The sequence below is a fragment of the Hibiscus syriacus genome, unplaced genomic scaffold (genome assembly GCF_006381635.1).
Source record: "Hibiscus syriacus cultivar Baekdansim isolate YM2019G1 unplaced genomic scaffold, ASM638163v2 tig00110622_pilon, whole genome shotgun sequence".
In the NCBI taxonomy this organism is placed as follows: Eukaryota; Viridiplantae; Streptophyta; class Magnoliopsida; order Malvales; family Malvaceae; genus Hibiscus; species Hibiscus syriacus.
In genome coordinates, this window is record NW_024062803.1 from 57,581 (window position 1) to 85,138 (window position 27,558).

General features: G+C 34.9%; 4 protein-coding genes across 4 annotated transcripts; 2 read left to right on the forward strand and 2 right to left on the reverse strand.

Moving 5' to 3' along the window:
- Positions 1-352: 352 nt before the first annotated feature.
- Positions 353-6,673, forward strand: LOC120136328. Its single transcript, XM_039152389.1, has 12 exons — positions 353-558; positions 747-812; positions 951-1,174; positions 1,275-1,373; positions 1,477-1,673; positions 1,915-2,108; positions 2,303-2,411; positions 2,539-2,837; positions 3,683-4,024; positions 4,276-4,357; positions 4,461-6,050; positions 6,335-6,673. Exons 3-12 carry the CDS (start codon positions 1,107-1,109, stop codon positions 6,499-6,501), a joined length of 3,147 nt encoding a protein of 1,048 aa, XP_039008320.1. The 5' UTR covers positions 353-558; positions 747-812; positions 951-1,106; the 3' UTR covers positions 6,502-6,673.
- A 621-nt stretch (positions 6,674-7,294) lies between these two features.
- Positions 7,295-10,187, reverse strand: LOC120136304 (C-terminal binding protein AN-like). The gene is made up of 7 exons (XM_039152374.1): positions 9,831-10,187; positions 9,607-9,737; positions 8,720-9,041; positions 8,611-8,678; positions 8,506-8,553; positions 7,810-7,923; positions 7,295-7,438 (listed from the first exon to the last, which is right to left on the reverse strand). The coding sequence occupies exons 1-7, from the start codon at positions 9,943-9,945 to the stop codon at positions 7,364-7,366; spliced, it is 873 nt and encodes a 290-aa protein (XP_039008305.1). The 5' UTR covers positions 9,946-10,187; the 3' UTR covers positions 7,295-7,363.
- A 2,260-nt stretch (positions 10,188-12,447) lies between these two features.
- LOC120136326 (uncharacterized protein At1g01500-like) lies at positions 12,448-14,320 on the reverse strand. Its single transcript, XM_039152388.1, has 2 exons — positions 13,565-14,320; positions 12,448-12,849 (listed from the first exon to the last, which is right to left on the reverse strand). The coding sequence occupies exons 1-2, from the start codon at positions 14,231-14,233 to the stop codon at positions 12,619-12,621; spliced, it is 900 nt and encodes a 299-aa protein (XP_039008319.1). The 5' UTR covers positions 14,234-14,320; the 3' UTR covers positions 12,448-12,618.
- An 11,445-nt stretch (positions 14,321-25,765) lies between these two features.
- Positions 25,766-27,296, forward strand: LOC120136298 (WRKY transcription factor 22-like). Its single transcript, XM_039152369.1, has 3 exons — positions 25,766-26,296; positions 26,401-26,511; positions 26,616-27,296. Exons 1-3 carry the CDS (start codon positions 25,881-25,883, stop codon positions 27,091-27,093), a joined length of 1,005 nt encoding a protein of 334 aa, XP_039008300.1. The 5' UTR covers positions 25,766-25,880; the 3' UTR covers positions 27,094-27,296.
- Positions 27,297-27,558: the final 262 nt, after the last annotated feature.

Sequence of the window (27,558 nt, forward strand, 5' to 3'; positions counted from 1 at the left end):
AAAAAAATTGACAGCAAGATTTTATATTAGGAATATAGGTTTAGCATATATTAGAAAATTTAAAATACCTATATTCTATTAAACACAATTTATAAATTGATTTTTTATACTAAAAACTTATTTTTAATACCTGAGAATAACAAAAACTGATTAATATAAAACACGATCCATATGATGTTTTAGTTATAAATTTCATTTTTATAAGTTTATCTCTCCACGCGCCATAACCGGTAAGCTAAACTACTTGTTTGTGAGATGATACAGTGAAGAAGTTGGAGCGTGTAGATCACGAGATTACGTTAATTTTGTTCGTTTGTTTTGTATTAGCTTAGTAAATTGCCAGAGAGAGAGAGAGAGAAGCATTGCCGGTCACTGATCTCTCCCAAAAGTCAAAACTTTCTCTCTTCATCCCAAAAAACACGCAAATTGCTTTCTCTCCTTTTCCGTCGATCAATTGAAAAGAAAAAGGATAGGAAAAAAAACTAAAAAGGAGAAATTTACAGATCCAAACCCTGATTTTTTCGCGCTCTCTCCACTCACACACTTCCTTCGATCCAGGTAGCTCGACTTCAATTTTAAAATTTTCGACGCGAAGAACAAAATCCCAGCTTTCTCCTGTAGCTTAGCACAAAACCCTATAATTTCTCATTTCGGTTTTAGTTAGGAGCTTTAATTGGGTTCGATGTTTGGAATGATATGTATATTCACGATGTGCTGACTTTTGCGTGAATATCCTGTTGATCCAGATCGAAAAGATTGATCGTGTTTGATCTCGGGAATTACTGGAGAGAAGTTCTGGTGGCCGTGATATTGTAATATTTTGTTTTAAGTATTTGGGGGTTTTATTTGTAGATTTATTTTGATAAAAGAATGGTGTAGCTTAATATCAGCTTTATCTTCATTTAAACTAGCTGATTTTTTATTTTTATTTTTACTTTGGATTTGGCGAGGCTGTGATTATGGAGCATTTGGGATAAGATGTATGGGAATTGATTAGCAGATTCAAAATTTTGAGTTCTTGAGCAGTGAGTTTCTTGGAGAGGCAGCTAGAGCTAAACTGTTTTAAAGAGTATTCTGTATATACTCATCTTTGAATTTGTGTAGAAATGAGCTTAAAAAATGAAGAACAACCTTCATTAGGTCCGCCTGTCGATGCCAGCAAGGAATTTCGAAAGTAATAACTTTTTCTACTGAATAATTAATTTTTGTTTAATGTTTTGCATATGTTTTCGGTTGATTGACACTGATATTCAATTTGTTCGTTAATGATTCAGGAAATATAGAATTTCATATACCAGAGAATTTTTGCTATCATTGAGTGAGCTGGATGTTTGCAAAAAGTTACCCCCAGGATTCGATAAATCAATTTTGAGGTGAGATTGTGGTCATGGATTATGGACTTCATTTAATTATGAAGATGAAGAAGGCGAACTTAGATCTTTTTAGTATTCATTGGTTATTTTGTGGTTCGAACAGTGACTTTGAGGATACATCACAAGATCGGCAAAGAATTCCTGGCACCTTCTCAGGTTACAGGCGTAATGAATATAGTTCATCACCACCTACAAGAGGGGAATCGGTTAATTATTCCCGGGGTCTTCATGGACGGTGGGACAGTCGCTCTAGTGGAAAGAGTGATAGAGACAGTGATACCCAATCTGATTTGGACTCTGGTAATGTTTATAGTTCTTTTGTTCTATCAACAGTACTATTTTGTGTTTACTGTGTATATGGACTACTTTGCATTTCATTTTCTGTTAATACATGTGGTGATTCACTCTATCGCCTCAACCTCAACGTTGCTTGGTAAAACTATTCTTGTAGTTGGGGTTTTTATCCACTTCATTTATGTATTGCTTACAGAATCAATAAATTCTATTACATTAGAAATTGAATGATTCTAATGGTATATAGATCATGGACGACGCCATGGTAGTCAATCTCGGCGTTCTTGGCAAGGTCCTGAGCATGATGGGCTTCTGGGGAGTGGTTCTTTTCCTCGACCATCTGGATTTACAGCAGGAGCTTCTGCACCAAAGTTTCGAGCTAATGATCAATACCATTTGAATAGAAGTAATGAGCCATACCATCCACCCCGCCCTTATAAGGTACTTGTTTGTCTTTGTTATCATTTGCAGACAATATTGAGACTGGTATCTTGATGGCTGTTTCTTTCAATTTAGCATTAAAATATATCTCAAGTATTCTGCTTAAATAATATCTGCCTGGAATTGTAAGATGATCCAGTAGCAATTATAATATGATTTTAATAGATGTTATTTATGTGCTGATATTTTTCCAGGCTGTACCTCATTCAAGGAGGGAAACTAATGACTCGTTTAATGATGAAACATTTGGCTCCGCCGAGTACACTAGTGAAGATAGGGCAGAAGAGGAAAGAAAAAGAAGAGGTAGGTTCTCTCTGTTCTGGAGAACTCTGCTGATTGTAGTTTATTTTGTACGTGTTTTATCTTCTACCACTTCTCTGGTTTTGTTTTCAAATAATAAAAGCTAAAGCATTATGACTTTCCCTCTTAGCTTCCTTTGAGTCATGGAGGAAGGAACAACGAAAGGCATCCCAGGAGAAGAAGATTAATCCAGAAAGACGTAAAGATGACTTTGATATTTCTGAATTGCTAGTGGACTCCAAAGATGGACCTGCAAACAGAAGCATGGAATCAGATGAACCTATTCTGGCATCAAATATTGTTTCTGAAAAATCGTCTCTTCCCATACAAACTCCTGCTTCCAGACCACTTGTACCACCTGGTTTTGCAAGTACAGGTTTGGAGAAGAACTTTGGAACAAAAACTTCAATGCACCCCCGTTCTTCCCAGGTAAGTATCACTTTGGTTTTCGGAATTTAAAACACCTATTATGTTCTCTTTTTACCTTTTGGCATGTAATTTTGATTGTAAGTGTCAATAATTGGTTTTCAAAGTTTTCGTCTTTTTTGCTATCACTTGATCTTTAATTGCAACATCGAATCAACTATTTGATCTTCATGTACTGGCAGCTTCCCTAGTTATAACATAACAGGAATAAACTTGGGAATCGGTTGAAGATATAGAGGCAATTTTGAATTTTCCATTATTTTGGTTGGAATGGGGAGAGACAAATTTATCACTTGAGATCAGCACATGAAATTGACCATATATAACTAAAATTAGTGGGAATTTTTGGGACATTTTCCCTATTAATTTGGATTTGACTGGAAAAGACTTGTTGCTTTATACTTAGTAGATGTCTGTATGACAGCAACGGTACACATGCATAACTGAGACATAACAGAGATGATTTATTTTTTCTAGTCACTTAATGGAAGTATAGATTTGACAAAGGTTGCATTGTGCTCTACTTTGAAGTGACGTTATTTTTCTGTTCCTTGTTTTGGCCTATATGTTAATATACTGATTGGACAGAGCTTGCATGTGGTTTTCATTCAGTAGTTGTACTTCTCATATTTGTAACACAGATGATTTTGTTAGGAAAAAACATGTTTCAATTATACTGACTGATGTGTTTCATATTTATCACATACGTTCTTTGCTGTTACTTGATTAGCAATATATGTTCTGTTATGCTTCTATAGGTTGGGAGTTCTGAGATTGAGGGACACCTTTCGGAGTCCAAAGGTAGCCTTCTCTTTAATGGGATATCCGATGATCTTCCAGCCAAACAGTCTAAACAGCGTGAAGAGGAAACTTCAAGTGAGCAGAGGCTTGAAAGTAAAAACATTCACCTTTTGGACAATAATAAGAGTGCAAAGGCTCTGAATTTCTCATCAGCTTTAGATAAACTTAATGAGACAATAAGCAAGGATTCTCATATATACAAGAGTTCTAGTCTTTCAGAAGTTTTTACACCCCCAGAAAACATTGGAGTTACTGAACTTGATTCCAAGAAGCTGCTAGCAGATAAAATGTTGACTGAAACCAGCCAAGGTGGTTCAACTTCAATCCTAAACAAGATTTTTGGCAGTGCTGTAATAGCAGATGGAGGTGGCTCAACTAATTTCACTGAGGTACTGTTTTGGTTTTGGGAGACACATTCAAATTCGAACACATAAATAGAAGACATCAACATTGAATTATTTCAGTTGAATGTTCATTTCTAATTCCCTTGCTTGAGCCTTAATGTAACTTAAACTAGGTTGATCAATGACCTATACATCTTATTTACATGTAGTTTCTTTAGAAACTTTATTTTAAACCCTTCACTTCTAGTTTTCTTTGATGAAATATTTAACGACCTTTGATATCTCTTGATCTTCAGCCTAATGATAGCAATGCTGATGAGACATGGTCCCTTGACAGTTCCCATTCTTCTAAGTTTGCTCATTTGTTTCTTGATGAAGGTTTGTTGGTGTTTTTTACATGTAATCTGGCTTTAAGTGAATCTGATTAGTTCTCAAGTAAAAACTAGGATCTAATATTCTTGTTTTGATCTTGTCTTCGCAGAGAAGAAATCAATGGATGATCTCTCTCCTCACAGGCCAAAAGACTTGCTCTCATTAATTCAGGGTAGTGAGAAAGGTAGTTCTAATGATAGGATGGTTACTAAGCATGTTCCATTTCAAATCTGTGAACTTGGGGACAGGCATGTTAGATCAATTTTGACGTCTACAGGAGTTGTGAACTCTGAGCAATCATGGAATATTAATGATGTCAATAACTCAGCAGTGGTTCCAGCAGTACTTACATGTGAGGATCTTGAAAAGTCAATTCTGTCGGAAAGCACTGAAAATAATCCGAGTTCGCCTCCTGTTGAAAGATGGAAAATTCCTGATGCCGAATGTGAGAAGCAAGAAGTTAATGTCAACAATCATGCATCCCAGCACCTTCTTTCATTATTACAAAATAAAACCAGTACGAACACTATAGTATCATCTGCCAATCATGACATCAGATCTTCAGAAAGGGTGCAAGCTACTGAAACACCGACTGGTGACATGGCACCTTGTCATTCGATAGACACAAATGCAGAAAATGCTTCTGGTTCAGGGAAGAGTCTAACTCTTGAAGCACTTTTTGGAAGTGCTTTCATGAAGGAACTGCAATCAGTTGGAGCACCACCTTCTGTTCAGAGGGGTTCAATAGAGTCTGCAAGAGTTGATGTATTCGAATCTAACAGGCTTCCCCTTAATGTCGCAGATGATAGTCTCCTTCCTTCCACTGATAACATTGGGTCAAACAGAACTAATTTTGAAAAAAATGTTTTCCCATTTACTCAAATAGAACAAATGAAATCTCATGGAATTGAAGGGCATTTGTTAGGCTTTAATGGTGATCCATCTGCAGTGGATTCGTCACATCTCCGAGCTGGATTAGGATCTAAACTTGGTGGCTTTGACGGATCATCTGAAATTGGGCTTCCCAAAGAGGATGATTTGCTTGGTGTCAGTAAACCCGTGGAACTCCAGAATTTCCTGACTGGTAGTGTAAAAGCAAAGTTATTTCCCTCCCAAGATACATCTAATGGTGTAGCTGAGAAACTAGCAGCTTTAAAGGCCGTCTTCCAGGATGACAGACTTGTTGAAGGAGGGAAAGAAGGTCCACCTTTTCTTCCCGGGCCCTATGATATGAAGGAGCCAGATATTCCATTTCGTAACCAAAATATTCATGCGTCTTCTCCACACATTCATCCTCAGTTGAATCATGGAGGTCCTTTGTTTCATTCATTAGATTCACATCCTTCTAACATCGGTTCTCAGATGAAGTTCATGGCTCCACAAGGCATCATCCATCATGATGCCCCACTAAATCATCAATTTCCTGCAACTATGCTTCGTCCTGTCCATCACCCTAGCAGTGGACTAACGGGATTTGATCCTCCAATACATCATACTATGTTACAGCAAATGCAGATGCCTGAAAACCTCCCTCCACCGAATCTGCAACGAGGATTTCCTGGTGTTGCACAGCTGCCACCTCATTCAAATAATGGGATGACTGGTATGCTACCAGAATTAAATCCGATGCATGGTTTTCCATTGGGGCATGGTCACCGGCAGCACCAACCCAACTTTGCTGGTCCTGAGATGCCTCCGGGTAATCATTTAATGTCTTGTTTCTTTCACATCCTTGCCAATTTCAAATTTGGAAAACCTAACCCATTTTATTCTCGGAAAAGCCTACAGTAAATGTTGCCTAATGTTTTTAGGCATAAGGTAATATAAGAAGTTCGATCTTACCACGTCTAAACTTTTAGCACTTGACAAAAAGTTTACTTCATCCAGGATCCCCCAATTCTGTTGAAAAAACGAACAGAAATTGTCTGCAGTCTATTGTGGGTAGCTTGTATTATGTACATTATTGTCTGTTTATTATTCCAGGTCATGACGTTGGCAGTGGGAGTCATCATCCGGAGGCATTGCAGAGGCTTATTGAGATGGAACTCAGATCAAAGTCAAAGCAGATTAGCCCTTTTGGTGCATCCGGGCGTAGCCAAGGCCAAGGGATTTATGGTCACGAGCTAGATATGGGTTTTCAGTATAGGTAATGGCTCTTAGTTGTGGTTTTGGCTTATTCCCAATGGATTGTTTCTCTCCGAGAAGTGATTACGGGTTTGATGTTCTTATTTCTGGAGGGATTTCTCTGGCCCACTGTATTTAAAATGATCATTATCACACTTAAAATTGGCATTTTGGTTGCAATTGCCCCTTTGTTTTTTCTTTTGTTTTCTCTGTCTGGTGTATTCTTCTAAGCAAGTTCTTAACAAACTGAAGGATTGAACCAAGTTGAACTTTCTAGTTGCTCCAGTTGAAACAAAATTAGGGTAAGAACTAAAAAGAAAAGCAAAATATAGAGAATAATGTGTCATATACCAGATGTGAAAGACTTCACGGTTCATTTCTTTACCTGCTTTAGAACTGGATTTTGCAACCCCCACCCGCACGTTCGTTTATGCCGGGTTTGTTCAGGGATACGTGCCGTTTTTCATTTTGTACAACGGTGTCGTTTTAAGGTTTAATGCTTAGACGTCATTGTTTTGAATTTGGTGTTAAAATCCTTCCCTTTGCCTTGGGATGGTTATGGAATGTTTGGGATGAAATTCTCTCGAGTCTTCTTCCCCGTGATGCTGCTATCTCTTTCTCAATTTATTCAATCTTCATTTCTGATCTATTTCTCGTAGATTTTAGTTTTATCTTGCACCAAATAAATAATATTTTCAATGCTGCTGATGCTTCCCCCACCCGAAAACAAATAAATAAGATAAAATAAAGAAGAAATAAATTAGTATAGAAAGCTTTACAGTCTGTCCTGGAGAATTTGTGGGAAATAAAACCTCGGAAGATTAAGCAAAACAAGGAAAGATAGAAAGTGGGCAATAGAAAAGTTAGCCTCCTAATTCTGTTGACATCCTAATCGAGCCACCGAGTTATCCCATCATCCTCCCCCACAGCTACCAGAATCTCTATGCGTACATCCAAAACTGCCTGCCATTTCAAGTGAAGGAGCCAAATCAAAATGAAAGAAGATAACAAGGAGAACAACCTATGGAAAGACATTCAAATGTAAATATCTTCTTTTTTCCCTTATTAAATGATACAATGTGTTGTGTGTGTGTAATACAATGCGTTGAATGTGTGTGTGTACGGTATATGACTCTCACTTTCAAATGCGGGATATAGCTAATGATTAAGGCAATCATATGCTATAGTCAGTACACAGATGCCTGGCCACTTTGGGAATCCTTCTCAAATGCTCCGAATAATTAAAACTAAAAACCCAGCAGGATTCATAGATGCCACCCAATACGTAACTGACAGCACAATGATTGAAGATTACAGAAATGATAGGAAGATACTGAAGGATTTCTGCAATTGACCAGCCTACATTCCTCTAAAGGACCTTGCACTGTCCAACTCTCCCAAACATCAAAGCTGTGACTAGCAAAGACGAATTCCATTCTTCTATTAATCTGACATGAGAATGTGGAGCATTAAAATTTAACTTTATCAAAAGCAGAAACTTGGAATGGATTAGAAATAAAGAATTCTCACTGCACAACTGCCTCAGGTAGCATACTTAATTAGTATCTCAAAGATGCAACGTTCTTTGAGATATATCGACACCGAATCTATCTATTTTTTTGCCTTTTGAAATGTCTATTTTCTTCAGGTAAGATGTGGCTTTTGATCTTACAACTTTGTATTTAAAGGGAACTGCAACAGAATTACAAGTATGCTCTTTTGGGGACCAAAAATAAAGCTACAGCATAACTACTCTGGTATTGGTAGCAAGGTTAGAAGAATTACTGAGAAATATTACATAGCACCAATTCAAAGAAAACATAAACCAACTACAGTAGAATAAATTAGAGAATTTCACCCCCCAAAAAAAATTAATTGCACGGGGACCTTAAAAATATAAAGACTATTTACAACAAATTTATGAAACCAATTCACTTAGGTTTTTGAGCTAAGAATCGATCAAAAGATAGATCAAGATTTTTAGTGAAGTCAAGCTTAGAAAGACACTCCCTAAATTTATGTAAAGTTTCCTGCAGCAACTTCCCACCAGCAGCAAAAGAACGCAGACCAACAGTGTCCTGGAAAAATTGCATAAAACTTTCAACTGGAAAAAAGATAAATTCCTCTCAACAAACCATGTTTCTGTAGACAACAAGGAACTGTGCTGCAGGATCTCTTTTAGTTACATTTGACATGGTATCTAGGCACAACCACCACAAAAGAAATTATCATTTGACAAGGAACTGTGCTGGTTTTGATTAGGATAATCCTTAGATTGGTTGGTATCCTTTTTACGGGAACTTTCAGGACTTTGTTGAATATCATCAATCAATTGTTCACCACATCCCTGCAAAGCACTTTCCTTCTCTTGTATGCTAAACTGTCCTTTTTCATCAACTATTTCACTTTCTTCCTCATCCTCATCAGAAACTGCATCCTTTGGTATAAACCCATCACAAAAGAATGTTTGTAACATAGAAATAGCCTTCTCCCTTATCTCCATCCACGCTTCTTCACTATAATCAGCACTTCGAGGAAGTATCAATACATTGGGCATCTCCTTCAACTGAAGTAAAGATGTTATGCTAATTTGATTAGTTACATCTTCAGTAATCTTAGTTGTGCAATATAAAATTAAAATATACTTCCTCAACACAGTTGAAATTGAATCTTCAAATCACAAACTGAAAAATACTCTTTTATCTTAGATGAAGATGGTAAAGGAGAGAAAGAGAAGCAGAACTATAAAAGATTCATCTGAGCATTCTCTATCACTCCCCACACTTCCACTCCCTCTCTAATGCCCTTTCCAACCAATTGTAATATAACCATAACCAACTACACGCTTGGAATTTGCATGTACTGGAACAGAAGTCTACTTAAATGACAGATTATGGCAAATGGAAGGAATCGGGTATATCTCAGAACAGAAACAAAAACCTATTGCAAAGATGATCTCATTTAGAGGGCTGGCCTTGTAACCTGACAACAAGCGCAAATAGCTTTTCACTGTTCCAAAGCACAAAAACCAATTTGGCCTATGCACACATTTTTAAGTAACCACTACCTTCCTATGGAAACAACATAGCACAGGAAAACCTAAATTCATAGCATAAGACATTTTATCATACCCAAGCTTCCATCCACTGAGGCCCTTCAACACCATCCAGGGCACAACCAGCTAAAGTGCCATCAATCAGAAGCTGCTTCAATGCACAATCATCCAAGAGCTGACTGCTACCCGTATTCACAAGAAAAGCACCTAAAGGCAATTATCCCAAAAGGAAACGAATTCATACAAAGGAAAAGAGAAGGAATCATAAATTTCTGAAACAAAAACTGAAAGCAAATGTACCAGGTTTAATATGCTGCAAACATTCATCGTTGATAATCTGAATGGTTTCATTTGTTAAATCACAGTGAAACGATATAAGGTCACTTACAGCTAGTAAATCATTAAGCGTATCCATTCTACGGACAGCTGGTGGGAATGTTACAGAAGACCAACTTACTTTTCCATTCTCCTGTGAAAACAATATTCAGAGGGAATTTCATTCTGATGGAAAATCAATCTAACAGAATGACAGGCAAACAAATAAATCGCTAACTAGTAAAACCCAAAAGGTGTGCCTTTGAATTAACAGACCTTGTACACAACATAAGGCATGCATATATACCACTAAAAACATTAATGAAGCTCATTTTGCAACAGATCCGTTATCCTCCTTCAGTTTACCTAATAAGATACAACTGAATAATATGTTACAAGAGACTATAACTTTAAGATCTTTACATCAGGAATTTGCAATGCAGTTATATATTGTGCTTCACTCTTTCATAGTTCAATAAAAAAAAATTGCTTAAGCTATTTGTGGCAGTGTTCATTTTGAGATGCACTCCGATGACAAATTCTGAAACAATTATCACAAAGCTTCAACCCAGAGTAGATAAGAGAGTAAGTTATTATTAGTGCTTCGACACAGTTGAGGGAAACGACCAGAGGGAGAGGCGCAGGGTTGTTGCGGTGACACATTCCGGAGTGGCTCTGAGCATAGACGAGGTCGTAGCGTTGGAGGTGATGTCCATCCTAAGGGGGTGTAAACGAGCCGAGTCGAGCTCGAGTATTACTGAAATCGACTCGACTCGAAAACTTTGAAATGAAGCTCGACTTGACTTGAAAACTCACGAGTTTAAAATTTTCAAGTTCGACTCGAACTCTAAATCCTGACTTAAAGTTCGTGAGCAGCTCGAAAATGCTAGAAATGAAAAAAAAAATTCTTAAACTTAACTCGATTAAAGTCTTAAACTCAAACTCGAACATTAACCTTAAATACATGAACTTAAATACATGAAAATCTTACTGTATTTTTTAAAAAAAATCGATACATAAATATTAATATTATTAATAATTTATTTTAAAAAAATAAATCTTAATATATTATATTTTCGAGCTGCTAACGAGTTTTTCAAGTCGAATATCGAATAGTTCGTTTCGGCTCGTTAAGAATTCGAGCCGAGTCCACTCAATCCGAATATTTATCGAACCTTGATCGAACTGATCTAGAGTAATTCGTTATCTGTCTCGTCTTATTTACAGTCCTAATCCTATTGTGATTTGGGGGTTAGAGGTTAGTGGATAGGTTTTACGGGTGTAATTTTGGGGATTTGGCGGGGCCAAAGTTTCGGGAAATGGACTGCATAAGCATCTCGTGTTATCGTGGTTGTTAGTTGTAGCTCCTTAGATCCTTACAGGAATTTCCCTCCTACGGTTGAACATCACTCGTTTAAAGCTTTCTCCTTCAGGGAAGATTTGGGTGTTTCTAATTTTCCTTTGTTTCGTTTCAAGTGGCCTCTTTCATTTGTATTGTTATTTTAATTACTATTCCTTTTTCAAACTTAAAAAATATATATATACTTTAAAAGAGTATTGTTCTCTCTTAAGTTATTAATTCAAGTAATTACGTCTATAAGATGTATGCATTATAAACGATTAAAAAAGATTTTAAATCATCAAATTATTTTAAAAAAATTAAGTCAACCTATCGCATTAGATTTGTACTAGACTATGCTATGAATTTTTGACATTAGATTCTAAATGCTCTTTTTGCAAGTGGCTTATGTGTTTGCCCTTGGGGATTCTGAATCTCGAATACGTTTACATAACGATTCAAGATTGTTTTCTTCATTTTAATAAACTCCTCTTCATTAAAGAGAAATTCAATGCATAATTTTTATAAAAAAAAATCAAATTTTAATTTGATAAACTTTCGGTTAACCACAACAGCTTTAACTGAATTTTTTTATATAAAAAAAGAGCATTTAGAAGATTGTGCAATAATTAAACTACTCAGGTCTATAATGCAGAAATTAAATTGTATTTTTCCCCAAGTTTAACTGGAACGGTTTTCCCCCTGTTTGATCACCCAAGGTAATAGAGATCGTGAAGGGCTTCCAAATTTTCTTTTGTGCATATATTATCAAAAAGTAGGAATTAATAACAAACATCCCCTACTTATTGAAGCAAACATGGCTCGATCAAGTCTTTTATCTTTAATCAATGTTTATATAAAATGGGCTAAAAAATATGCTTTATTTACTTCTCAGAAAGCAGCAGACAGCTCACAAGCTAGCAACTCATAAATTGAATCCAAGAATTGCTGAAACTTTACACATAACATAGACCTTCTATAATACCTACAATGACAACAAGCATATGACCGTCTCACAGACCATCCAAATCCAAATTTCTACAGGATATAGATAACCTAGATAGTGTTTCGTGGATGACAACTGAAAGCCTCGCACCAAACCATCTGCTGAACAAGTACATAAACGTCAGCAGCCTCAAGGTATACTTAAAAAAACGATACATTTACAATCTTTAGTCTAGGTATGTATATACTATAGCTGTTAGCAGATTCTCGAGCAATTTCATATCTGAAAAAGCTAAGCAAATAAGTTCCATCAATTTACCAGAACCCATCAGTACCTCACATTTATAAGTTTTGAGTTGCTATTGTGGAGCTTTTCGTTAGTTTCTGGCCAGCAAACTTGATATTTTCCAGACTGCTATCAAAATCCTGGAATATATCCTTCTCCTTTATATATAAAACATATCGCACCGATAGGTGAAGAGATCCATCTTAGAAAAACCTCCTCCTGATATTCCGTGTAGTTGCTTGATACGATCGCATTAGCAGTCCAACTCCGACTCCAACCCCAAGGCACACTCCAAGGCCAATTCCAACACCAACTCTAACACCGGCATTAAACCATGAAAGTTGGCCATCCTCACCAGCATACATTTCTTCAGCATGGTAACTATGTCCAATTTTCCCATCAGAAACATAATTTTCAACTTCAGCATCTATAACCTGTACAGCACCATAATGATTATTTTACCTTCTAGTAAAAAAAGTGATAACAAGACATCGAATTATAAACAATTTGGCTTGCAAGAGAAAAATAAAATAGAAGCTTGTGTGAATTTTCTTGAACGCACTAAACAAGCACATTTCATTATTCCAATTGTCATTTACAGAGCTGTGTCGTCATGAGATGTAACAGTTGTTCTTATGCCAGCAGAATTTGACAAGATAATGTTTTCACCCTAAAAGTGAGTCCAGGAGACAAATTTGGATGGGAAAGTACAGAAATCAGAACAAACTATTCCTACAAAACTCGACATGATCATATTTTCACCCTAAAAGTTGAACTCAAAACAGCTGACAATACCCAAAATCACTCTGATAAACGGCCCCAAGGATCCAATCCTCATAACAACAACAAAGAAAACAGGTAGAACATAGTTACACCCCTACAACCATCTGGATACATATATACCTGGTGCCTTCCATATGGAATGAAGATAGTCTTTCCATCAAATATAGACAACACAAACATGGCATTTTACATAATCGAATTATAATCAATAAATTATCTTCGTACGCTAAGACCAGAAGTAACCTTTTTAAACAATCAACACTTCTCACGCAATGACAATCTTCTTCTACCATGCTTGAATTTACATCTATATTATGAATAGCGATCAAATTTTAAAATTTGACATTAAAACAAATTATAATTTACCTTCATTTTCCGCTGTCTAATCAACCCCTTCCCCCCCTTATCATCCCCTTTCCCGAGCTCCTCATCCTCAGGAATTGCGTCCAACATCCATTTAAGTCTGGGCACGCCATTCTTCTTAGGGCTCACAAGTATATTCTTGGTCAATATCACAGGCGTACCAGAACAGCAGCCCGCGATATAAACTTCAATCCCCGGCGCTGAAACACCCATCTTGGGCTGAAAAAAAGCCGAATTCCCAGGCTCCGTAGCAACTGCCGCCAGATAACAGTCCATGCTCCACTCTCCTTCCATCCTTTCCAACGACCCACACAACAACACCTTCTTCTCATCCTCGTACGCCTCGAATTCAAACCCGCCCGTGACGCGGACGCTATCGGTGCTCAAATAAGTGACCTCTAACGCTTCCCGGTTGAGACGATCGCGCCGAAGGGTAAGGGCGGCGGAATCAGAGGCCGGGACACGAGAGCCATTGATTTCGAGGGAGACACCGATCTCGCGTCGGAGGTGGAAGAGGGTGAGGTGGTCGGGGACGCTATCGACAACGCACGGCGCGATCCTTACGTAGAAGAGACGGATTTCGAGCCATACCGAGTACCGGTTTATGAGATCGTAGGGATTCGAAGGTTTCTGAGTTAGAATCGGTGAAAGATCATGCTGTTGATGACCCATGACATAAAATTTAGAGATGGAGCAAGAGGGTATGGTAAATGATTGGGGATATCAAAAGTGATGAAATTTGGGGATAACCATGAATAAAGAAACGATAAAGAAACGAGATTTAATCGGGTAAGATTTAGGGTTTGGGAAGAAAAGAAAACGATCTTTTTCTATTTTTTAATTTTATTTGGGAGATTTGTTGTGAACGTGAACTTAATAATTTGGCAATAGCAATGGCCGAGAGCAAAACAAGGAACCGAGTCAGAGAGAAACCTCTCTGCCTTCGGGAAGCTTAGATGGAGAGAAAAATAGGTTGTAGACACGTGTATTTCAGCATTATTTTGATGGAACATGTGAATCAATGGGTTGTGCTACGATTGCAAAGGCGATTTTGAGGATGAAAGCTCTGTTATGTTCTAGTGATTGATGGAAACCGAGACCGCCATTTGCCAAGGGTTGGCATGTTTTCCAGTTAACTAATGGTATTTCCCCCAGATGAACCTTCTTATGATTTTATCTATTTCTGCACAGGTTTGGTTTGGTTTGGTAGCTTGGCAGTTTGCATGAAGTATGTTGGTATTACCGTCAATACTGATTTAGCAAGCGTTATGCGGCCTGCCATTTATAGAGTTGTCGCCGATTTGAGCGTATTTTATCGAGGATGAAGTCATAATCAGAGCATATGATGCGTTGGTGTATGACTGGGACTCTCAGGTACTTTCCCAGTGTGTCAAGTGTCAACTTGTTGAAATCCCATTGATTTGCATATGGCATCTCTTGTTTCGTGTTCGGTATTTGGGAAGAAATAGATTTGGGTTTTGCGAGAGTTTACCTTGTGGCCCGAGTATAAATCATAATCGGAGAGGATTGAGGATATTAAGTTTGCTTATTCAGTGTCTGCCTTGGCGTAGAGTATGAGGTCGTGGGAAATAATCATATGCGACTGTCATAATATACGGTTAAAAAAAACATTATCGATTTTGTTATTATTTAAATAATAAAACCGATAAAAAATTATCGAAAACATTATTATTTCTATCGATTTTATTTTTATTAGGTGTTTTACCGGTTTTGTTAATAAAACCGATAAAGCGCTACCGATTTTGTTATTGTTGGATATTTTACCGGAAATGTTAAAAAATATTGATGTTTTAGTTAAAAATAATAATGTTTTAGGTAATTTTTTTATCAGTTTTATTATTTAAATAATAACAAAACCGATAATACTTTTTTTAATTGTATATTAACCGATAAAACGTTACCGATTTTGTTATTGTTAGATATTTTATCGGAAATATTAAAAAATATTGATGTTTTAGTTAAAAATAATTTTTTATTAGTTTTATTATTTAAATAATAATAAAACCGATAATTTATTTTTTAATTTTATATTAAAGGTGATGCACTGTTGAGCTAGCAAAGAAAAGATGGGATAATGGGATACCGTTGCGGGCGACATGGAAAGGTTTCCATGTAGATTTCGAGACTGCTTTACGGATGGTATGTCCTAATCTTTCCATTGCAAAAACGTAATTTCCGGATTAAGTGTTTAAATTCTTCGATCGCAAAAAAACAGAAAAAGCTACAGGAAATTGAAATGACAATATACGAAATTTACGAAAACAGAGAGTGGTATTTAAAAAAGAAAAAGACGAGCATGAATGAAATGAATCGGCATTGGATTATAATCAGGGTTAGGGTTTAGGGAAGGCGTCTATATTTTCTTCGAGAATAAACACTCCGATCGTTTTGCTCTCTGGATACCAAAAGATCAAAGAAGAGAGAGACTATAATTCTAGAAAGGAATGTGAAGCTTTGTCTGTTTGTTTTTTCTCCCCTCGAGAAAAACAGGAAAATATCCTCTAAAAGTGGTTGATTTGGGCTTTGTTTTTCGCGACATCACTTCAACTGGAACCTTATCTTTCTTACCCAGATTTTAAGGGGCCCAATTTATTCATTTACCACTGTTCTCTCTCTCTCTTAATCCAGGAATTGGATCAATTCCTAAATCTTTTTATATTCAATAGTTCGAATTTTCGGAGGTCTCCCATGGAAGCTGCTCTCAACCTGACGTTGGGGGCAGCCTATTATCCTACCTCTCCTTACCCCATTACATATTGGAATAAGGCCAGCTAATTTTTTTTATATTCAATAGTTGCATTTTTTGGGAAATTATTTAAGTAGTAGTTTTGTCCATGTCTCTATCGAAACTACCCCTTTTTCATTCATGTTAAACTTGAAAAAAAAAATCTTTAAAATAGTAGTAGATTCATAAATATTTTCAGAATATATATATATATATTATTAATATAAGTTTTTTGTATGAGATGGACATAAATAAAATTTTAAGGTAAACATCATTAGTAAAATAAATAATTAATATAAAAGAATTTAAATTTCAAAATATACACATATCTACTTTAAAATATACATAGATCGGTCACTGCTTCCAAATGCATTGTTACAATACTCGGATGCCTAACAAATATTGGAAAAAAATGGTTTTGTGGGAGTGGAAAGATTTGACCAAGCTGAAGATCTGTTGGTCTGGCACCAACCAAACCGTATCTTTAAAAAGCCTTTTGTTATGCAATTCCATATCACGATGCGTAAAGATAGAAAACGATATATAGACTGGCTTTACGACGTCGGCAGCTTCATTTATTGGCCTACCAAATAATCCCAATCATTGTTTTACTTTGCTCTTGTTGATGCCAGATTCTAGTATACAAGGTATACCAGTTTGTATTTGGCAATGACGGGATCTACTTGACGCTTTGAAACCACCACATTTGCTTCCATTTTTATTTATTTATTTTTGGTTTGTTTGTTTAGAGCGAAATTAACATGTCGTCAATAGTTAACCCAAAACATTAATTGGATTAACTAGGTTATTATTATACCAAAGAGAAAGCCAAATCGATATTGGTGTTTATACCAACATGCATATTGGTATAAAAATGGAAATTGAGTAAAAATGTCAAGTCAGCTTCTAATCCTACATTAAACGGCAATATATAATATGCTAATATATCATGTCAGCATAATTTAATATAATAGTTGGTCAACAATTATTTTTATAGATTAAAAGGTCGTTTTAATTTTTTTAATATAAAAACTATATTAAATATAAAAATAATTCGGGATTTATGCTACTCTTTTATAAATAAAATTAAAGATCTTAAATACCATTAAACAGATAAAAATCAACTTACTTGCATAGCATATATTATAATTTGATCTAGCATTATGACTACCAGTAGTAGATGTTAGAAAAAACGTTTACCTGAGATTAAATAATAATAATAATAATAAATATTATTATATAATTGAACAAAGCAAAATAAATAAAGCTTAAAGTAGAGGCAATAAATTGGTTTACTCATATTTAGAAACTGAATTGGATGAATAGAGTAAAATAAATCGAAGAAGGATATTTGTTGAGACATGTATGAACAATTTCCTAAAGACGTAATCGTCCTCTCCTAGGTGTTTCGAGTAATGTTGGACGTTGATCTCTCAGGATACAACAACAAATGATCACAACAGTAAGCACAACCGTAGTGATTAGTCGAACACAATCTTGCCTTTCTCTATCACCGGAAAAAACAAATTTGAAGTTAATTTTCTAAGTGTTTTCCTAATCCAAAGTTCTGAACTTATGTCTTGTAACTTGTGTGTTGTGTCTTGTAACTTATGTTGTGTATAAGATTTTGCCTCAACTAACTTATTTATAGGTGAGTGGATATGAATCAAAATGTTAGGATCTTTTGATGAATAGTTAAAACATTTCATAAAAAGAATTGTTGAAAAACTAATAAGTATAGTTGAATGGATGCAACTAAAAATTAAGTATATTCACCAAGTGACATGACTTATTATAATAAGTCTATTCACCAAGTGACACCAGTTATTATAAATAGTATCAATTTTATTCAATTAAACCATTATTTTTCCAACAATCCCTCATATGACTAAAATTGATGATTTCAAACACTGACTCGATATGGTGATAGATTTTACGTTCGATATTTGCATAGGATATGTAGGCGTGATGTCCTTGAACTATCCTGTCGTTGGTGTAAGCGATGCCATACATCACACAAATATCTCACTGACAAGAATTTGGTTCTCATCGTTATGTCCATATAGCCGTGGACATCTCCTGTAACACCCCAACCCGTACCCGACCCGAATACAAGTCCGAGGTGTCACATTGACTTTTCAAAGTTTGACTCTTTTGAAAAACAGAGAAATTTAAAACTTTGTTTAAAGCAAAATACGTTAATTTACATAAAAATGACCACAAAATACAAACTCCATCAGAGTACTCGTAATTAACGACTTATTACATGCCAACACTCTATACACACCAAAATACATACTTTGTCGATTACTTCTGATCTGATCTTCTAGTAATAATACTGTCCTTGCCACTTCTAGTCTTGCTATTCTCGTTTCTTGGTACCTACGTGTAAATCACTTACACTCTAAGTCATAGACTTAGTGAGGCAATAAATAAACATGTAACAATAATTTCACGAATATGCATTCTTACCATTTAATCATAACATTTCAATATGCATGTATATATTTCAATATGACATATATATAAATCATGTCATGCACATGTGAAACTTACATTCTTGTATCACTTTCACTTTAATTTATCTTGCAATTGTATTGCCCATGTATATTATTGAGAATAGAGGTATGCGAGTACACTGAGGTTGTGCACACTTATGCTGTCACCACAGCTCGTACAAATGTCCTGAAGGACCTATCATCCCGAAGGATGCCATCTGTGTCCCGAATGACCTGTCATCCTGAAGGATGTAATCTGTGTCCCGTAGGACCTATCATATGTCTTATAAGACATATGTAACCCTCGACTCTTGGCATGCCAACTATACCTATAACTTTCGTATCATATACTATGGGCATTTATTATGAATATATTTCTCATCACTTGTTCTTTCTCTTCTGTCACATACCACATGTATGTGTAACCATGTATTTCATATCATATCACATGTATCACGTATTGCATATTCATATGTCATTTCATATTTCACATAGCTTATTTCATTTCACATTGGTCATATCTCATAGCATATATCACATATGCATATAGTCATGTATATCATATCATATCACATGTATCTTATGTTTATGCATATCATGTATTTATGTACATATAAGAATCACATATCAAATAACATTTTAGGAGTCACTTCTTACCATAGTAACTCCATCATTGGCTCATCGCAAGCCAATGTTCGTTCAATAATATAAGTTCAATTAAAATTGCACTCACCTTAGCCTTGTTTGATTTGAATCAATTATAATCCCTTGATTATTCCAAAGCTTGTTTAGGCTCAATATCTACATAAATATAACATTTCAAAACAACTATCGGAAGCCTAAACCTTAAACTTGATGTTAACATCTTAAGCCAGATTATTGAACCAAACTTCATTTTTCCTGGGGGAATCGATACCCCCTGAACATACTGGAATTTTTTTCGTTCAAGAAGGGGAACCCTTCATAGGTATATGTTCCCTCTGCCCAGAAATTGTACTTTAAGCCCGAAAATCATCAATTCTTCACTTAATTCTTCTATTTTAAACCCCCTATCATATCATTAAACTCAACTACCATTACTTAAACCAACTTATATCCATGAAAATCATCTATAACTTCAAAATCCTATTCTTCATATGTAATTCAAGAATCATACTCAAATTTCAATATGTTCTAAATACAATTCTAACACTTCATATTCCTTAATTAGCATGATGACAAGTCAAATTTAACTTATCAACTCTTTTCCATGATTTCATATAAAAACTCGTTTTCTTAAATCTCTTATAACTTCTTCATCTTTTGATTATAAGACAACTTAAGCTTTCCTTAAGCTTAGTTATCATCTAATGATCAAAACCTAACCTTAAAATCAACAATTAATTAACAAAATAGAAAACTCACCTTTGATGTCTCTCTCTCGTATGGAAGAACAAATGAGAAGAATAAGAAAATCTCTAGATATTTCTTCTTATCCATTCCCCCGTATATATCCCATTTTAATTCATTTAATGGTTAAATGACCATTTTGCCCTTTAATTCCTTTAATAATTACTAATAACTTTCAGGAAATATTTCTGAACAAATCATTAAACTATTCAAATATCCTACTTCGATCACCAAACTCTGAAGTTTTATAATTTAATCAGTAACCCGTATTTTGGGATGTTACATCTCCTAGTTATGCAAGAGTTTAGAGAACTATTCCCCGATAGTCTCTTTGAAGCGGCTCCATTTCACTCTCACATAGGTGACTTATGTTGTTCGACTTACCCAAACACATAGTGATCATTAAAAGCATTGCTTAACCTTTTCCACATTTTAGTCACTGTTTTCATCATATTAATGAACTTGGGATAAAGACCCCTAAAATGACCTCACAAGGTCTATGCAAGTAGGTTGTCCCATTTAACCTAGATATTGGAATCTCCAATCAACTAGGTTGGGTTTTCCTTCTCATGGCGCCTTAAATATTAATAGGCTTTAGTCACATTCCTTTCGATGTTTATCAGTTTGATCTCGATTCAACTCATCGTTTAACGGATCCACAATGTTATTTTTTGATCTTACAAAATCAATATAGATAACTCTAGTTGAGATCAATTGTTTACTGATATTATGTCGACGACGTATGTGTCTCGATTTACCATTATACTTATACAAGGCACCCCACACTTTGATGTAATTGTAGGAATTTTTTTTTTACATTTTCATAACTCATATGATGTTTCACCTATTTTCTTGTAAGTTACCTTATTTAAAGGTAATTTGATTATAAAATAGCTTCCTTCACATGTTTTATGACAACTCCGGACATGGCTAAATGTCATTCATAATATGGTGTATCTGACAATCCATTCAAGATGTAATTCCGACATAGAAACTTAGAATGATTTCAAGCTTTAATGACAACAATGTCTATCTCATCCTCTCTATGAATAGAAGAATCATCCTATATTTGATCATATTCAACATGATTAATTATAACATCTTATGTCTTGAAATTATATCCATGAATTTCACATGCTTCTCGTTGTGGCTCACAAACATTGACATCGTTGAATTTCATTCAAAGTCAAAATATGAATCAACATTTCAAATCACGAGTTAGGTGAATCAGTGGGGTTACCATTGTTTCGTTTAAAACATGTAACCATAATTTGTAAATATTCCAACAATAAATTGAAAGTTAATTCAGTTTATTGTACCATTTGTTTCTGTTAAACAACAAAATTTAATTAGAAATTAAAATTCTAAAACAAAATTTGTAACAATGTTGTTACCTCTAAACGATTTATATTATGAACAATAAATCAAATAAATTTTGTTGAACAACAGGATTAAAATCCTGAAACATAATTATAGGCCCGATTTTTTTCCATAGACATATCATAATTTTGTTCGGTACCTTATTTATCGCTATGAATTTTAGTCAAAACTAAAATCCAACAATTGAGTAATTTATGTTAAACGACGAGAATTTTGTAAAATTAAAATCCCGAAACAGAAATTCACAATCAACAATATCTTTGTTGAATCTATTAAAGGTCAAGATTTAGTAAAACTAAAATCCGAAACAAACCAACTTCTGTTGGACAATGGGATTAAAACATGAAACATAATCAATTTCTGTTGAACGATGAGAATTTAATAAATTAATTCTCGAAACAGAACTAACTTCTATTGATCGGTGGGAATTTAATAAAATCCGAAAAAAATAGTAATCTCAATGTATAAATATTATAAAAGAAATATTGAATGATTACACATATCTTTTCAATTTCTTGATCGAAATTCTAATATTCCCAACTAGAATTTAACAATAAACCTTCGGGTTAAAGCGAAACACAACCACAAAGGACAAGGCTAATGCTAAACTTGAATTGAAGAAATTTAATCCAACAAAGAACATTATAATCCAATAAGGCTTGGTGCGCAAGTCGTACCTTTTCACGCTTGATACAACGTAATCCTTATCCAATTTCTAGAATTGCAGATTGAACTTTTTGTCATTTGTTCTACTGCCTCCTTTCCATTCTCAATTTCTCTACTAGATATAGACAAATCAAAATAAACGTGCAGTGAATGGCTTATAGGCAAATCAAAATAAAAGTTCTTTACTGCACAAAAGTTAGTAGGCAATTTTTTCTTAACGTAAATTCATTTGGAATGTTCACTCAATCTCTAATAAACCTCTAATTCTCTTTTCAAGAAATAATTTCATTAATGGAAGGCAACAATTGCCTAGATAAAGTATTAATCAATAAGGAAAAAGCAGTACACACACACCATTGTATATTCGATCTCCAAATCAAAACGACAAATAGTTTGGAAATTTCGCTTTGGTGTGATTCCTCCTAATGACATGCAATTTTCCTTTTGGAATCTGCAAGTTGTATTCGAACCTACAAATAGTCTCCAATATTCTTTTTTTTTGGGTATCATTCATACACGGTCTACTCAAACGTCATCGTTTGATTCTTCGTATGTACCGGTAATATGTTTGATCTTAAACTCAAAAGTAATTTGCTTGTGCGTTTCGGATTATAATAAAAAATATCATAATCTGTCTTAAGATTGTTAGAAAATGGTTAATCCTATATAAAAAATAATAATAATAAATATTATTATATAATCAAACAAAGCAAAATAAGTAAAGCTTAAAGTAAAGGTAAGAGATTGGTTTACTCATATTTAGATACTGAATCAGATGAGTAGAATAAAATAAATCGAAGAACGATATATTGTTGAGGCATGTATGAACAGTTTCTTGAATACAAATTCGTTGTCTCCTAGGTGCTTTAAGTAACGTTGGACGTCGGTCTCCCAGGATACAACAACAAACGATCACAACAGTAAGTATAACCGTAGTGATCAGTCGAACACAATCTTACATTTCTCTATCTTCGGAAAGAACAAATTTAAAAGGAATTTTCTAAGTGTTTCCTATTCCAAAGTTCTGAACTTTTGTGTTGCAACTTATGTTGTGTCTAAAATTGTGCATTAACTAACCTATTTATAGGTGAGGGGATATGAATCAAAAGGTTAGGATCTTTTGATGAATAGATAAAAAATTTTATAAAAAGAATTGTTGAAAAGTTAATAAGCATAATTGAATGGATACAACTAAAAATTAAGTCCATTCACCAAGTGACATGGCTTATTATAATAAGTCTATTCACTAAGTGACATAATTTATTATAAATAGCATCAATTTTATTCAATTAAACCATTATTTTTCTAATGGTAGAGCCAACTCAAATGACAATGAGGGTACTTGGCACAAACCAAATGGGAAGTACCTCAAACGAAAGGAGCGTAAGAACGCCATCATCGCCATTGTCAAGTAGCTTTGCCTGCAGCAACTGAGACCTGCAAGAAAAACATGCTCACAGGCCGACCACCAAACAAAATCTAAAGAAAAACAAGAAAGGGAAGCCGTAAAGGAACATTTTTCTTACAGTCACCTATTTCATCAACCATTTACAACCATCATCGACCGTCCGATCATCCATCACAACTCATAGCATAGGATTCTCTTGAAACCAAAAAAAAAAAAAAAAAACAAACGGGTTACAATTTAAACTCACGAGCCACTCCACGCCAGTTGTAACGATTAAAAATAAGAAGAAGAAAAAAAGAAAAAGAATATGGGCCCACCAACAAAATCTCGGAGCTTCTTATTTGTCAATGCCAACTCACCTTATCTCATTTCACCGCCACGCGCTAACCAGGATCTTCTCGTGTGTTAACTTGAGCAATCAAGCTTCCATTTTCAACCGTCGATGAAGGAGACTAGTCAAATCTCAATTGGTTACGAACACGTGGACATCCGAGATTGATGCTGTTGGCATCTTATTCGTTTTCGCTGAGTCAAGTGGGAATCCACCAATGGGAATGGAATGTGAGTGGAGAAAGAGAAATATGTTTTCTTTAGTAAAAGAATAAAGGCTCACAATAGTGATACTCTCCACGTGTCAGTCACGAGCGGGGAAAGGGCTGTTCTCGTGCGAACATATAAAAAATACTTTTTATACACTTGAACATCCTTGAATTCTTGATTTTTTAAATATATTAATAAAAATAATTAATATCAAATAGATTTGAGTATATTTTTTTCATTCTAATTAGAAGTAAATATAATAACAATGCTTAAAAAGTGATAGTGCTTGTCAAAAAAATTCAAGTGATAGTGACTTTCATTCTCGTATATTTAAATTAAGTTTAAATTTTAAAATTATCTTATTTTCACTAAAATAATAGTATCTCAAAAAATATTTTTAAAATTGAAACTCATTTGCAATTAATTTTTAAAATAATATCTTTTGTTAGATAGACATGTTAGCTAAATAAAGATATATACAATTAAACATTGTTTTTTTACAATAATTGAACATATTTCAAGAGTACCTTTGATCAAATGAAAACATATTTAAAGAAACATTAGATAATATTATGTATTTCTAATCGTCATCATTATAACATATTTAACATTTAATTTATGAAAAATGTTTGATCAAATATCTTTTTAAAAGATATAATTAATGTCAACATGTTGACACAAGTTATTGGGATTCAGGAATTTGAGCTTGTAAAGTCAAATTCGAATCCTACTACAGTCACTCTTGATGGACAATATGTAAATTCCAATTGGGTTTTAGGTACGCCCTGACCTTGGACCAGGGGAATACCCATAACCTAAACTTTTATGTACAAAAAAAAGACATAATTAATTAAATTATTTCTATTTTATGTGACATATTCAATTGATAATAAATATAATTTTAAAATTAATAAAAATAAATATCATTTAAGAAATAATTTTTAAATATGAAAGGAGGATAACTTAAGAAATAAAAGGAGGATAATTTTGTTGTGGGATAGTCTAATTTAACTGTATAATTTGCACTCCACTCAATTATAAAAGGAGGATAATTTTATTATGTGACAGTCTAATTTAATGTTCATTAAATATGAATTCAAGTTAAAATATTATAATATTCAACTTAAAATGTTATATAAATTTATAATATTTTAGATTATAATAATAAAATATATTACGAAAGATTTTGAGTATACAATTGAAAATATAAATATTACGAAAAAGATAATATTTTTAGTTACAATTTATACAAGCTAAAAAATTACGATATTGATATGATTTTCTATTATAATAAATCTTTAGTGTATTTTATTAAAAAAACACAAGAGACGACACGCCGTTTTGACTTTATCTTCAAATCAATCAAATTCTCCATTGATATCGTACAGAAGTCAACACCAAAACCAGTAGTGGTTTTAAAAAGGGAAAATGACAAGATAAAAAGCTTTGAGATTCCCAATTCCGCTAACCAAAAATACCACCTCTCTCTCCCTCCCTTTTGTATCTTAATTATTATATAATTGAAGAAACCCCACTCTGATAGAATCTCCATATTATTTTTTTCCTTTCTCCTTAAAAAGTCAGCGCCTTGTTTTGTCTTCTTTTTCTCTCAGTTTTTCTCCAACAGTTTCTCGGCGGAGATATCGGCTGAGCTGCAGATTCAGATATAGGGAGAAAAACGATATTGGTCTAATGGATGTTGATTGGGATTTGCATGCGGTGGTCAGAGGTTGCGCCGCCTTTGCATCAACCAGCACCGGCGCTGCATCAACTGGTTATTTCAAGGCGGACTTGTGTCCTCAGTCTTGTTTGTCTTCGTTTGGTGGTCAAGAAAAAGCTTTTCAGGCTCATGCTTTGTTGTCTTCGAATCAAATTGAAGCTAGAAGTTCCATGGAAGATCTCCATGAGCTTTACAAGTCTTTCTTCCCCAAATCTCATCCACTTTCCCCAGAGAGCGCACCTTTATCTTCGTTTTCTTCTATCAGCTTGTCCAAAGAACAACAGCAACAACGGAAGCAGTCTCACGCTGGCTCTGCTACTAGAGTTATTACTGCAGCCAGTGAAAAAGCTGCAACAGCCAATTCCCATAATTCTCGATCTAAAAGAAGGTAATTTAAAAACTAAAAAGTAAATGTTTTTGGAAACCCATCTCGGAAATTTCCCAGTTTTTTCCCCCATCTTATTAAAGTTGTTTAATTTTCCTTTTTAGCAGAAAGAATCAGCTAAAAAAGGTTTGCCAAGTCCCAGCAGAAGGGCTGTCTTCAGATGTGTGGGCATGGAGAAAATATGGTCAGAAACCCATCAAAGGCTCCCCTTATCCAAGGTAAAAAGAAATCATGTGGATTTGTCTCTTTTCATGTTTTTGGTCTTTTTGATTGGATATTTTCATTGAAGCTTTGGTTCTTTGTCTCTTTGATGAAACAACAGGGGATATTACAGATGTAGCACTTCAAAGGGATGTCTGGCGAGAAAACAAGTGGAACGAAACAGATCCAACCCGTCTATGTTCATAGTCACATACACAGCTGAGCACAACCACCCTGCTCCAGCGCACCGCAATTCACTCGCCGTAAGCACTCGTCAGAAGCCTTGGAACCCAGAAACAGTCACCGCAGGAGATTCCGTCAAACCCGCCAGCAGCTCGTCTCTGACGACCTCCGTGGAGGAAGAGCTTGTGGTTCAAAGCAGTACAAAGGTTGAGAGCAGAGAGGATTTGGTTGAAGACGAAAGGGAAGGGGAAGATGATCCCTGGATGTCGGACACGGCGGTGAGTGATGATTTCTTCGAGGGTTTAGAAGGAATCGCCGACATGGTCACCGGAAATTGCTTTTCTGATCGTTTACAGCCGAGTGTTGACCTACCTTGGATTGGTAGACATGCAGCTACTGCCGCCGGTGGCATTTAGAAATGGCCCTGGAACATTGCTTTTGATATGCCATACATTTCAAAAGGTTGAGGGAATTGGATTATAACCTTTTGCTAGGATCTGGGATTCCGGTAACGAGTCGAGGAAAATAGTTTCCTGTTTCTGGTAAAGTTAGCTACAGAGTTGGGAGAAGTATTATTTCTAGGAACCTTTTTTTTTTAGTATTTTTCTGATACAACTGAAGTGAGAAATTGTCATTAATTTATCAGAGGATCATTACCTCTTCGATCACCTTTCTTGTATAGGTTCTTGATTTCTCAGTTACAGATAAAATAATATAAATTATTAAATTAACAAAAACAAAAACTGCAGGCTGCAAAAAACCAGAGCAATTTTCTGTTTTCTTCCATGTCCCGACCATTATGATCAATTCATCGCACTAAATAATCCGATAACACGACCTTCATCTTGCAGTCACTTTATGTAGTCGAGGTAGAAACCTTG

Coding starts and splice junctions, on each gene's coding strand:
- LOC120136328 (XM_039152389.1), top strand. CDS start 1,107: ATGAGCTTAAAAAATGAAGAACAACCTTCATTAGGTCCGCCTGTCGAT. Junction 1,175..1,274: donor GCCAGCAAGGAATTTCGAAA/GTAATAACTTTT, acceptor TTAATGATTCAG/GAAATATAGAATTTCATATA. Junction 4,358..4,460: donor TCATTTGTTTCTTGATGAAG/GTTTGTTGGTGT, acceptor TTGTCTTCGCAG/AGAAGAAATCAATGGATGAT.
- LOC120136304 (XM_039152374.1), bottom strand. CDS start 9,945: ATGGATACGCTTAATGATTTACTAGCTGTAAGTGACCTTATATCGTTT. Junction 9,042..9,606: donor CTCAGTGGATGGAAGCTTGG/GTATGATAAAAT, acceptor TCTTTACTTCAG/TTGAAGGAGATGCCCAATGT. Junction 8,679..8,719: donor TCCTAATCAAAACCAGCACA/GTTCCTTGTCAA, acceptor GGTGGTTGTGCC/TAGATACCATGTCAAATGTA.
- LOC120136326 (XM_039152388.1), bottom strand. CDS start 14,233: ATGGGTCATCAACAGCATGATCTTTCACCGATTCTAACTCAGAAACCT. Junction 12,850..13,564: donor TTAGACAGCGGAAAATGAAG/GTAAATTATAAT, acceptor GGTGCTGTACAG/GTTATAGATGCTGAAGTTGA.
- LOC120136298 (XM_039152369.1), top strand. CDS start 25,881: ATGGATGTTGATTGGGATTTGCATGCGGTGGTCAGAGGTTGCGCCGCC. Junction 26,297..26,400: donor AATTCTCGATCTAAAAGAAG/GTAATTTAAAAA, acceptor CCTTTTTAGCAG/AAAGAATCAGCTAAAAAAGG. Junction 26,512..26,615: donor AAAGGCTCCCCTTATCCAAG/GTAAAAAGAAAT, acceptor ATGAAACAACAG/GGGATATTACAGATGTAGCA.